This window comes from Neophocaena asiaeorientalis, unplaced genomic scaffold (assembly GCF_003031525.2).
Source record: "Neophocaena asiaeorientalis asiaeorientalis breed wild unplaced genomic scaffold, Neophocaena_asiaeorientalis_V1.1 scaffold723, whole genome shotgun sequence".
Classification (NCBI taxonomy): Eukaryota; Metazoa; Chordata; class Mammalia; order Artiodactyla; family Phocoenidae; genus Neophocaena; species Neophocaena asiaeorientalis.
The window spans coordinates 808,400-822,584 of NW_020171826.1; the positions used below are offsets into that span (position 1 = coordinate 808,400).

Consider the following 14,185-nt stretch of genomic DNA (forward strand, 5'->3'; position numbering starts at 1 on the left):
TGCTCAGACGAGATGTAAACAAGAGCAGTTTGATGTGAAAACGTGGGGGAAAAAATGAAGGAAAATCCAGTGAGTTTTTGTTCTGTTTTACTTGACGTTTTTGGTACACTGAGTCTAGTCTCTCACAGACGTGCTGAGAGCCTCAAATAATTTCTGATATTGTGGAGGAGGCAGAGATGAGAATTAAAGGACCCAAAAGCAAATTGTACTGTACAAAAATTTTCTTAATATCTATCTCTGAAACTTCTGATACATCTTTCTCCTAGAGTCCGATAAACAATAGATTTCTGCTTCTTATAATGTATTCATTTGGTTGTAGTAGTCTCAGTGACAATTGCCCTAATGAACAGAAAAGAGATAGTAGCCAGCATAATCACAAAAAAAGAGAAAAGACAATGATGCACATTTCCTATAAATTGAGACAATATAATTTAATTTTTCAAGACATTTTCTAAAATATTTTAAATAAATTTAATAAAATATAATTTCTCATATAAATTGGGACAATATAATTTAATTTTCCAAGACACTGTCTAAAATATTTTAATTGATAGCTCAACAGCCTAGTCAGCTCTGGACAAAACTACATGTAGACAATGAATTTATGAAAAGCATACAATAGATAACAGCACTCCCAACTTCAGGTCTACAAAGCCATTCTGATCGTCCCATGCCATTCAAAAGTGCAACTGATTTGTCATCATTATTCACGACATAAGTTTTAAGCATGTAATATGCTGGATAAATTCTGCCACCGTTTCTTTATGCTTGAAATAGCTACAATCTTTAAGCAGTAAAGTGAGTAGATATATAATTTTGTCTAATGTTCTTATCTTTTTTGGCATCCAGAGGAAAAACTTTAGACACAGTATTTCCAAAAGCAAGCTAAAAAATAAACAAAACAAAATCTTTATTAGGAAGATTTTTGATAAAATGGTACATTTGAATAAAATAGTTTATGTACACCTGAGTATGAAAGAAAGTTTTCTAAAACGAATGTTCAAATGGTAGTTATTAGCCTCATGTGGATCTTTAAATTAATTAAAATTAAATCAAATGTGAAAATTCAGCTTCTCTATCACACTAGCCAAGTGCTCAGTAATGCCGAGTGGCCTGTAACTACCGTAATGGGCAGTGCAAATTAGAGAATGGTCACATCATCAAAGAAAGTTCTATTGGACGGCACTGTTCCACATTATAATGCATATAACGCAGTTCAGAGAATACAGTAAGACACACCCTTCCATTTAAGAGTTGGGGTAAGTTAAGTCCCAAAGGGGAAGTCACATAAGTAAAATCAGTGATAAATATGCTTCTATTTACTGGAGAAAAAAGAAGGAAGAAAATTTAAAGTTTACTTTGCAGACCACCAAATGATATTTAAATAATTTGATCATCACATTGAGTCTTCACATTCTGATCATAAAGGGATGTTTCAGAAAAATCAAACCAATTTGAACAGCATTTTAATCTTGAAATGAATGAATGCGTCATTTTAAACCTTCTGTGGGTTGTTCCCAATCAATTGTCCAACTTACATTAGCTTCATCTAATTAATTACAAATTTCTCTAATTTCCTTCAATCTAAATAGTTTATAAAATGAAGACCTTGGGGAGATGGGTCTTCAATTCACTATTGATTAATAGGATGAACAATAAAAATGAGTTGAAAAACTCAGTAAAGACACTCTTTGCCATAAATGATAAAAGTCTATCGGGCTTCCCTGGTGGCGCAGTCGTTGAGAGTCCGCCTACCGATGCAGGGGACACGGGTTCGTGCCCCGTTCCGGAAAGATCCCACATGCCGCAGAGCCGCTAGGCCCGTGAGCCATGGTCACTGGGCCTGCGCGTCTGGAGCCTGTGCTCCACCACGGGAGAGGCCACAACAGTGTGAGGCACGCGTATCGCAAAAAAAAAAAAAAAAAAATCTATCTTCCTGCCTAGGTTTCTCTCCCTACCTCCACTCATTCTGTAAACTGTGAACCTAGCACTCATCAGTGCAAACACATAGAGTGTTATGATAGCACTCAGAGTCTACTTTTCATTCCCAAAAGAGCCAGCGTTTTCTTTAAACAAAACCACATTCAAATCCTATGCAAGCAGAAGTTTATTTTCAGACAGTAAACTGAAGAACTTGGCCTGCTAATCCAATCTTCTTTTTATAGTATTTTGGAAAGTCCCTTTCTGCCCTCTGGATATCTTTGAATATCTCAGGCTGGAAGGAAAAAGAAATCTACACATATCCCAGATTTATACCACAAGAGAGGCTCAATGAAGTATGCACTGGAACATAGTTTGGAAATTTTCTGGACAAGTTGAAGGGAACTTTCATGAATGGTATCCCCAGTAGAGCCAGCTCCTCAATGCTTATTTATCATTTATGTGAAGGAAAACCCTAGCCAGCATTCTGGTGTCTCTTGATGTCTATCTGGTTAACTCTTGTAATCCCCATTTTTAGCATGATGCTAGGTGTTGGACAGTTATATTTTTAATGAATGGAAGAATTTAGCAGTGGTCGGTCAACTATATATTAAATAATTAAACAAATTACAATAATTCACAGTAAGTGTAAGATACTCTTGCTTTAAGCTGAATCTCTGAGTCCATTTTACCATCATACATTGCTATTTATGGTGGACTGTTTCTAGTTATGACAATAAACACCACACTTCAGATATGATGTGGGTTGTTTTTGTCACCTAACCTGGGCGTCTAATTCATATGTTTATCACCATAAATATTTACTTTGTTCCTACTACATACACATATGTTTTAATATCTCCTTGCTTAAAAACAAACAAACATAAATCTTCCTTGACCCCCCTCAAGCTACTCTAATATCCCAATTTTTACTACCCTTTAGAAAAAATTTCTCAAAAATGTTGTCTGTTGTTAGTCATTCCTGTTGTTTGGTCATATTCTCTTTAACCATAAGTCCACCAGATAATTCTTGTCAAAACCATTAAAACCCTTCCCATTGCTATTCAGATGGAAAATCTCAGTTCTCATTTTACTGGACCTATTATGGCATTAGAACAGCTGAACTATGTCTTCCTGGAAACAGTTTTTCATCTGACTTCCGAGGCATCTTTTTCTTTGTCGCCTGTTTCCTCGGTAGCTGCTCCTTCTCAGCCCCCTTTGCTAATTCTCTCTCATCTGCCCAGTCTCTAACTTTGGTGTGGCCTGGGACTTGGCCTTGGATGTCTTCTGTTTTATATCTGTCTAGAGTGATTCCCTAGACAGTCTCATCACAATACCACGCAATATTGATATGCAGATAACTGTCAAATTTAGATCTCCACTCTGAGTTACTTTCCTAAACTCAAATTTATATACTTAAATCATTACTGGGAAGATTTTGTTATACATGTCATAACAAGCTCAAAATATCTATGGTAGAGGTAAGATTCTCCAACTGTTCCTTGCATTTCTCCACATTCTCCAGGGGCTTCCCCAACCCCGCTAAGTTAGGTTGAGATCATGTGTCTAATTTTGGCAGGTAAGGGTGCATTTACCTCCATGTTTTTCCTATCCTGCTACAATGACACACGGTGCAGGGACAAAGTGAAGGAAAATAACCAAGGCTTCATGTAAATACAAAATAAATCTTAAACCAAGTTACACCACTGAGATTGTAAGGTTATTTTCTTGATGTGCTCTGCCTAATTTGTGCCAAAATACACTTTGAAAACTTGAAGGAGGGTGGTACTCTAAGAAGAACCTAAGTTATGGTTCTCAGCAGTTGATTAATGGCAGACGAGGAAATTGATATCATAGGCTGGAAACACGAAGAACCATTTTACAAAGTAGCACAGTATGTGGTAAAACTGACGTCTACAACAGTTCAGGTTCAGATTGTGTTCCTCTTGAATTTCTAGAAGAAAAACTAGGAAAACAGAATATTGGCAGTATTTTTAGTTGCTGTTGGATACACTTAGACAGGTGTTGCAAGAAATAGTGAGCTTAAGAAGAAAATGGTGTCTTTGCAAATAAATAAAAAGAGATAGTTCGGAAATACAAGATCTTGAAATATTGCAAGAGCTGTTTCTGGATCCCAAGACTATAAAATGGGATTTAAAATGACTCTAAGTGAGTGACGCCAGGTAAATATCAATTGGAATAAGGGGCTCAGGGCACAAATCAGATGACATGTATAGCCTTCAAAGTATGTTCCAGATGTCTTCAAGGCAACTCAGTTGGGGATGAGAATGAAAAAGAGTTAAAATTGTTTAAAAAAGATTGTGTGTAGGAAATAGCTGAGAAGCTTTCTAAATTGTTACAAGAACACCATTGGCAAAGAAACCATAAACCCTAGCATACAAAATGTCTTTGACACTTTAAGACCAAATAAACCTTGGGCCTCCAACTTTGTGAGAGTAGGAGGAGACCTGAGAAAACTGTGCAATCCTCAAGAAGGGAATATTCCCCGAGGAGCCCATATGATGTGTCCAGGGATGAAAATGAAAAAGCCAAAAAAGCAAAAACCTCAGAAAGGGTGAAGCCAGGGGAAATAACACAGTGGAAAAAGCACTCCACCTACACACTAGCAGGTCCTAATCAAGAAACCATTCTCCATCTCCAGGGTAAGAAACTTTTATAATATTTGCCCAGTGAGATTTCAGAATTGCTGGAGGCCAGCATTCTTGACGTTGTGTGCCTCTTGTTCTTTTCCTTTGTGAATAAGATTATTGATTGTGATAATCCAGTCCCTGTTCCTCTGCCAATTATTGAATTTTGTCCTTTTAGCTGATAGGTCTGTGAATGAAGAGGAGCCACATTGTATTTGACAAAGATTAGTATCTCCTGGAGGGCTTATTCTTTGTTCTGGGTGCAGCAGTGAAAGGAGTTTGGAGTTGTCTCTAATGGGAGACGGTTGAATATAGCCTATGTGGTTAAGAAAAGATCAAAGGATTGACTGTGGTTGAGGCAGTACTCTCCAAGTACTGTACGTGCTTTCTAACATTTATTAGTCTGTCTTGCCAATATTTTGGTGGCAGCCCAAGTGATTAATTCTAGGCAATGGACTTCAGTAGAAGTGATGCATGTCACAAAACTGAGCTCTGAACTGAGGCAGTTGAGAGCTGGGATGCATCCTCTATCCTTTCCTGTGTCTTGGTAATCTTGGAGGTCGTCAAGCTACAGCAATAATCTAGATGATATAGCCACAAAGTAGAAGAAGGTTGTACTATGTACACTGAACTTTATGATTGGATTTTATTATATTAGGTCTCTGAGATTTAGATTATAATTGGTGACACATCACAACCTAAGCTATACTAACTATGGAAAGGTCCAGCAAATCTCTATTTCAACTCTTTTCTACCACCAAACTTACCTCGCTTATTAGGATGGGAAGAAGATAGACCACCTATAGCATAAGACATCTCAGCATCCTTTGCCTCCATGAGCTGATCTTTCAGTTTTTCCAGCTGTTAAAAATCAAATATGAAAAGTATTAATCTTTAATAACAGCAATGTTTTTTTTTCTATTGAAGAAGAAGAAAGATAGACAAAGAAAGGGAGAAGGAAAGATGGAAAAAAGGAAGGAGGACAAAGGAACATAAAAGGAAATAAAAGTAACAAATGAAAATAAACAAAAAGAATTAAATAGAAAAATAAAATGAAACTTGCATTTAGAAACTGGCTAGGAAAGGTCCATGACTTAACAGGTGATCAGGAACAAACAGGCTTATGGTGAAGGAAGTCAAATCTGAGTGTTCATTAATGGGGAGCCTGTAAACACAACCTGTGTAGCTGGTCTTGATATTAAGTCACCTATAATAACCAGTCCTTTTCAAGGAGTTCCGAAGAGTTATGTGAATGTTTGGATTTCCTGAAATATTTGTCCCTTCTAGCAGTAAGTGAGAAGTATTTTGATGCCCTAGGGTTCCCACCCAGAGTGAAAGCCATGTTAATTTTTTGCAAGCTCGCTGATTGCCTAAACCCTAAAGACCTAACTCTATCAAAATAGAACTCAGCCTGAGCTACTGCATGCGTCTGTGTCCTAGATACTAAGAATTGATGGGGCATAATTCTCTCTCACAAACAGCCATACAGTTTGTATAATAGTGGATTTGCATGCAGTTGTGTTTGAGAGAGTTAAGAAATCATCTAATCCAATGATTTTCCAATTTTCTTCATAGCAAGGAGTCAGGAGATAAGGTTGCTAAGGGGCTTTCTGTACCGAAGCCAAATGCAGGTCAAGAAAGCAGCACTTCGGGCCCCTCCCTCACCAAACTAGCTGTTTCAAACAGAGCAGTTCCACTTTTTTTTTTTTTCCGGTACGCGGGCCTCTCACTGTTGTGGCCTCTCCCGTTGCGGAGCACAGGCTCCGGACGCGCAGACTCAGCAGCCCTGGCTCACGGGCCCAGCTGCTCTGCGGCATGTGAGATCTTCCCGGACCGGGGCACGAACCCGTGTCCCCTGCATCGGCAGGCGGACTCTCAACCACTGCGCCACCAGGGAAGCCCTCCACTTTTGTATATTTCATTTACTGAGACCACATACAATTTTGTTTGGAAAAAAAAATTTCCACTTTAAAAAATAATAATAACTTTTGAAAACCACCAATCTAGTTATAGCCTCCTATTTTACAGATGAGGAGATTTAGGTCCAGAGAATTTTAATTCTTCCATGGTCTCATATGTAATTGGATAGCTAGGTCTAGAATCCAGATTTCTAGACATTTTATCCCATGATCACTTCAGTTATGGCTCTGTTCTGTTCTCTTTATTTTTTAGTAGAATTTGATTACTTTTTCCCTAGCGAATTACTTCACTCTTCCTCTAGCAGGAATAAAGGTTTTATAATAGAGTATTAATAATTGTAACAACTATTATGTCAAAAGAAAGTGTCTTTTGGTTATTATTAAAATTGAAATTTTAAGTATTTCACATTCTCACCTGGTTAAGTTCTTCCAATTTGTTAGCCAGCTCTATATCTGCAAGACACATTTATCATATGAAAAATGTACATTGCAAGTAATATTTAATTCATTTCAGATCATACATTCAAGGAAGACAAAGGTCTTTTTTGTATGATTTGAGATCACCTACCTGTCCCTAATATAAAGGTCCAAGCATTTTTTCAATGCCTGTAATATTGAAATATAATCAGTAATGTAATGAGCAAATACCTAATTTCTATCAAGCACAGAGTTTTTTTAAATAAACCATAGTTCTAACAAGGACTAGTATTTAGAAATAAGCTAGTTTACTGACATGGGGAAATTCTCATGAAATGATATTAAGTTAAAAAAGCAGGACACAAATCTTATCTATATAATTCAATCAAGAAGGAAATTTCCAGAAATGTTAATATCAACTCCCTCTGGGTTTTACACTTTGAGTATAGCTTTTTTTTTATAATTGTGTTCATTTTCTTCAATGAAAATATCTTATTAATTTTAAAATCCTGTATTTTTAAAGTATTTATTAAGGTATTGTTTTAACTGGTACACTGTCCCATGAATAGACAATTTTTTTATAAGAACAGATGTTTTCTGAGAGGATACCACATTATCATATTGTCACACTACCTCTCAGGTTAGACTTGCTAAGTTTCTGACAATATTTGTCATTTCTTGGAGACCAGTCTGATGCATAATTGTAAATCATATTCTCCTGTTCAAAGAAAAAATAATCTCAGTTGGTGTAGCCTAAATTACCCAATGGTTTCTACTCCAACCATTTCCCAAATTGAAAGAATTTGATTGCAGAAAAAGTGCTAACTTAACTGCCACAAAACCACAGTTAACTTGTGAAATTTCTAGTGGAAACCTGTTTTGAAACGTTTAGTAGCATTTAGTAAATGAAGTAAATGAAGTAAATGAAGCATTTAGTAAAAATAATATTAACTGTACCAGTGGGAATTGCTTAGGTGAGAGGAAAATACGACTAAAGATAACTATTGAGTAACTAGATAGTTACTGATCTCATTAGGACTCTCAAACTGAACAAAATACGATTTTAATATTTTTTAATAACGCCATTGCTTTTAGCGTGAATATGAGATAAGAAAGACATTTAAGCCTTCAATGCAGCATTAAAATTAGTAATTATTATTTTATTTAATATAAATTAACATGTAGAAAGAACAGGTCAGAAGATGGAATAAATAAAGTTTGACTTTATTCTTAACTCACCAATGTTGGAAGGTCTTTGGAGATCAAAATTTTTATTCAGTAGAGCCAGCAATAGTTCTTTGCGATCTGTATCTCCTTTATCTAGAAACAATTCATTTCCTGTAATAATTACCTCAATGTAGTGAAACCTCCATTTTCAGTCTGTGTCACTGAACATGTTTCTGATTAAATACGTTTTACAGGTAACTATAATCACTATCAATCACTATCAATGTGTATACTCACCAATAAAATGTGTATAGAGAGAGGTGTGTAATCCAAAAAGATGGGCTGTTTTAACGATCGTTGAATGTATGTGAACACTCAAAGAGAGATTGTGAGAGAGAGAGGGAGGCAGAGATAGAGAATATACCTGGAAGGTTACAGACTAAATTTTACCTGTAATTATTTCTGGGTGAGTAGAATTGCAGGTAAATTTTGCTTTCTGTTTTTTCATCTGTGTTTTTTTTTAATTTTCTACTATTGTGTTTAACATAAGAAATACGAATTAAAAGTTGTTTTTAAAAGAAAAAATAACATTTGATTTTGAGATTTTATTTGATACACATTAAAATATGAGCCTTTTTGTGTTCTGGGAATTGCCTTTGAATCATCCAAGGCAACCCTGTGGAAGAGGTAAGACAGTGTCTACTTTTTCCATATTGATATCTTTCCATCTTTGCCCATTTACCTCCCAGCCTACTCATTGGTCAGATGCCCAGCTATCTCAGCACTCTAAAAACAGAAAAATCACCCAAATTTTCATAAATACTTTAATTCTGGAGTAGAAGTCAGGACAATAGACTTTATTCAAGCTATAAAAAATGAAGAGTCAACAAGATTTTAATGCAAACAAAATAATAATTAGTGTGTTATAAACAAAATGAACTTTGTGAGGTGGCCTAAAAAATCAAACCTTTATGGTACAATTTCTATAGGATCATTCTTCCTCTATCTCCTCATAATAATTGATATTGTGTGGACAAAAGGTAGGTTAGTGAGTTTAAAATTTAGGAGTGGGAATATTGTGGTTTCAGTTAGAGAAATGGCTCATAATTTAGCTAAATTCTTCCTTTAAATTTTTTCTCTTTCCCTGTGTCTACAAAATGTCAACTAATGAACTCAAGAAACTAAGTGGCTAATTAAAGGAATGAAAGCTTTGCTGAGAAAGAAAATAAATGAGTTGGGGTAGGTGGCAGCGTCAAAATTTTCTGCATTGACCAAAAACACTTATTGTTGCTCAATTTCCTCAATTTCAAAGTTCCTCAATTTCCATTACTTCACAGACATAGAAAGTATTTGTGAAATTCTAGGGTTTTTTTTTTTTCTTTGAGTGGTTAAAATAATAGACTAGCAATGGAATTTTTGCTTAACATCAATTAAACAAGGACCCTCGGAGATAATTTAGTTTAAGAGAAAGACATGACCATGCAATAGTGTAGTAATTTTTTTATTATAGCTGTTCACTAAAATGTTAAATTACAATCTTTAAAATGCTTTAATTGAAAAAAATAAGGAACATTGTGTAGCCAGGTGATAACGATTATTTGTTTCAGAAGGAGAACTGTGATAAAAGAAATAGATTCATTGCCTTCAGTTTAGGGAATTTATAAGACTAGGAGGAAGGTAACTAGAAAAATGATGATCTGAAGCTTTTGTTTGCTTAATTTACAGCCCACTTCTCTGCATATTTAAGTGGAATATTTTTTAAAAAGACAATTAATGTATTTACCATTCTTTACCAGTTTGGTTTCTAGTAATTACACCTGAATGACTGTCCTCAAAAAGTCTCGTCACTAACTTTTAAGAAAACCACCTTTTGTAGGAATCTCTGAGGAAAAAGTTTTTTCAAGAAATTAAAATTTTTTTATTTCTAAAGTTAAGTAAGATACTGCCTAAGAAAAATAGCAAATAAGTCTTATTTCTTGTTTTTATTTTTAGTATTAAAACACATATGGCTTTAAAAGAAAAAAAAATGAATGTACTTTTCATCTTTCTTTGAACTAAAAGTTAGTGTTGATAAAGGAGATGTTTGAATAAAAGAATACCCAAGTGCAGATACCCCTTTAGCACAAATGATGGCAAAGTTGCTCAGACATGAGAGAGTGATTACTTTTGCAAATACACAGGAAAAAACTGATTGATTACTACTTGAGATACTGAAGCTTAAAAGACAGTTGTCTCCTGCTTGTCATTTGAATGTGAAGATTTTTAAGGGATATAGACAAGAAACTTTACCAGAAAGAAACCTGGAAACCCCTCAAATGATAATATACCAAAAAAATTAAATTGCCCGTAGCCTTCCTGGTCACAATATTCACTCCTCCACCTTTTGTGGTAGGCAGCTTGTCCAGTTTCAAGCTTATCCACTGAGGCAGGCTTTCATACGGCCCCAAGCAAATGAAAGCTGACAGATTGTGCCATTGGTCTTGCATGACGTCTAACACAGAGGATGGTGACCCCTTGGTGTTCTGTCAGCAGACAAATGCTTATTTGAAAACAATGTGTTAAAAGACTAACGTAAGTCAAACACTTAGTTGCTTTGAAAAATGTGTACATGGAGAGAAGCTCACTCTAATCATCGACAATTTAGATTAGAAAATAATCTTCCCAATAACTAATCTTCTCCATTTATATATAATGAAACTGAGGTCAAAGGGGGTCCCAGAAAGAAACCTTTCCTGTATGTTGCCAATGAAATATACATATCAATATGTGCTATTCTGGGATCAGAGTTGTTATCTAATTATAACCTAGCAAAATGTGTGAGTTGGATTTTACTGTATTTCATATACACATGATATCAGAAGTTACAGTTAACACTAACTAACATCCTAATTTTGCAAAGTCCTTTATTGATGGCCAGATATTTCCCTCCTCACACATATATACTGTGTTAAGAACACTGAAAATCCTATTATTTCACAGGAAAAACAATGAAGTCCTACCAAGTACAATGATTTTGACTGGCCAAAGACAAAATGTGAGTGCCATGGATAAAATCCAGAATCTTTCATTCCCAGGCTTGTATTTAGGTCTCAGGCTTGTATTTGTTTTTCAAAGGGAAAATCCCTATAAATAAATAATAAGGGTTTCCGCAATTTTATTTCCACTGTCAAAAGAGCTGCTCTAATTTTCATTGACTTTTAAAACACATTTGAAGCAAAATGGTCTAGTAAAGTTGAATTAGAGCTGAAAGGGGAAACTTAATCCCTTTTCTCAACCCAGTGTCATGTAAACAAAATTTATTACATTCTGTCTTGGTTCCCCCAAGTAAGACAAAAGTAAAAGGCTATCTCCCTCTTCCTGACAAGGAGATCAGTTAGATGATAGATCACCTCAGAGTTTCAAACTGGAAGAGATATTAAAGAGCAATATTTTTAAGTTACTATCTTTAAAATGTAAAGAAATGTATAAAAGTTTCAATGAGGTTAAGTTGCTTGCCTAATAAATCGGCATTTAATCTAGCTCCACTGATTCCCAGATTAAAAGCTATTTCCACTACAGAATGCACTGAAAATTTTAAAGAAAGATCAAGTTACCATATTACAAGAGCAGAAAATTATTTTCTCTATCGTGGCATATGTTTGTAGATGTCATAAATTAAACTATTTCATTTAATATAAGTACCCTAAGTATGTTAGAAATCTGATACAGTCCATGCGTAACGTGGCTGTTAGCATCGTCCTCCTGAAAGTACTATGTAAATTTCCCCATGCATTACTCTCCCCAAATCTCTTCACACACAGGTTTCTTTCTTGATGTGTTCTACTAGGAACCACTCTCCTTTCAAAAGTAACTTATTAATAATCTCATTGGATGAAAATCTCATTTTTCTTTCCTCAAGATGTATTTTTGAAATATGCATAGCACTATCACTATTTACACATTCCCATCTTTGGTCATGGAATAGAAATAAGAAACAGATGCCCCTGGATTAGAAAAAAAGAATGTAGTTGAAATCAATTTAGTACAGTGTCAGTTGAAATTAATTTACTTGAGAACAGCATCACAGATTACATGTAATTTAAAACAGCAACTACTGAAGGGCTGTTTGATTAAATCATATTGATGTTTAAAACATTATTGCTATAGTGGTAGAAAAATCAAAGCAATGCAAACAGGAAGATAAGGATTATTTACCCACCTGTAGGATTTTAGATTCGTACGTACATACCTTGGATATAATATGGCAGCCCATGTACCGATTCTAAAAAGAACATTACAGATAAAGTTAAGAGTCCGAAACAAAGAGTGGTTGAGAGGATCTTGTTCATGTTAAAAATCTTCTGCGCTAGCAGAAAAACTGACTATCCAGGTCAAGACGAATATTTCAATGGCTCTGGAATGCTTCAGAGACCACGTTTAAAAGGTGGCAAATGTGCTTCTACTACAAATGATCTGGACAAAGAGAAAAAAACTTATAAAATGTAGTGCACCCTGTCAACATGATTCACTTACTTGGAGAAGTGACAGGTTTGCTACTCAGTCAATGACAAGAAGAACCCAATCAATATATCTCATACTTGCCCATTTCACTAAAAGCATGCATTCCTATGCATGCACACGCACTTAAACACATGCATAGCATAAAGCAAAGACTGGGACTAGAGACCTGTGGGTTAGCTTTTCATAAAAATGAAATGGGAAAAATGCCCTTCATTTGGCTGATTTAGAGCCAAATGTGGTCTTCCGGATAGTAATGTTATTTGCAAGCACCATTTCATTTTTAACCAACCAAATAGATTTGAGCTGGGAAGAGCTCAAATTTGAAATGAATCATAATGGGTACATTAACATCTCACTCTGTTGGAGAAGGATGGTTTCATTTTGCTGCAAGCAGCACTTTTAAAAATTAAGGCTGAATCTAATTAATTCAAAGTTGGCAAGTGTCCCATCAATTACTCTCTCTAATACTTGCTTTAATTGTGTTAGTTTTCTTTTTAAGTCAAAGTCTTTCCATATATCTGTAGTTCCAATTTTATGGCTTTGAAGATGCAACAATGACCAATGGCCTTGGCATTTACTCCTTCTCCCAAGAGACTTAAGGGGTATTTGCTCTAAAACTGACTTGGTTCCACGTGTGTGAACTGCAGCACATGGTGATGTTAAGCAGATGCAGGAACCAAACTTTTCACCCACTGTTTTAATAAATTTTCTGAATAAAGTCTAAACTACTTAGTTTGATAGGCAGGACTGTTTTTTCTTCACAGACTCATTTTCCACTACGTGTCTTTGTGCATAGCTATATTAGACTTCTAATTCCTGAACATATCCTGCACTTTCTACACTCCAGAGCTTTGCTGATATATTTCTGTATGCATGGATTCTTCATCCCACTACCATTTTACCTTCTCAGTCCTCAAGCCTCTGATCAAATGTCACCAGCTCTGTTTAGTCTTCTGGATCTCTCTCTCTTTTTTTCCCTTATGGCCATAATATTTTAAAAAATTTTTATTGAAATATAGTTGATTTACAGTGTTGTGTTAGTTTCAGGTGTACAGCAAAGTGATTCAGTTATACATATATATTATTTTTTAGATTCTTTTCCATTATAGGTTATTACCAGAGTATAGTTCCCCCTGCTACATATTTCTTTTTAACCTCCTTTGGACTGCTGCAACACTTGGTTGATAAATCTATCACAACTCAAAAATCCATTCTTTTTATTACAGTTATGCATTTGTGTGTCTGCCTCCACTATTAAATTGTCAATACTTTGAGAGCAGTTACTGTTATAGTCATTTCTATTCCTATTTGCAAGTATCAGAGTGATTTAAAGGAAAAATCAGTGAAAACATAGTTGCTGTGTGAATAAATAATAACTGAAATGTGTGGTAATTTAAAGGCAAAATGGGATAATGCTCTTCAACGTTATAGCTAGTTACAAAGCTAAATAAATGAAAAAAATAGTTGCGACCCTTTAAATGTCTGTGTTTTCTTGAGCTTAAAAAGTTAAGAATAAACATTGTCTTTGAAACTTGATTTTAAAAGTTTATCATGTTTCTGTCATTCAAATATACCTTGATGTTATCTATCATAGTTTATTCAGTAAGTTATTTA

General features: G+C 35.1%; 1 protein-coding gene across 1 annotated transcript; it reads right to left on the minus strand.

The window, feature by feature from the left end:
- Window positions 1-831: 831 nt before the first annotated feature.
- UTS2B (urotensin 2B) lies at window positions 832-12,399 on the minus strand. The gene is made up of 5 exons (XM_024740195.1): window positions 12,300-12,399; window positions 8,144-8,242; window positions 6,903-6,940; window positions 5,336-5,429; window positions 832-885 (listed from the first exon to the last, which is right to left on the minus strand). The coding sequence occupies exons 1-5, from the start codon at window positions 12,397-12,399 to the stop codon at window positions 860-862; spliced, it is 357 nt and encodes a 118-aa protein (XP_024595963.1). The 3' UTR covers window positions 832-859.
- Window positions 12,400-14,185: the final 1,786 nt, after the last annotated feature.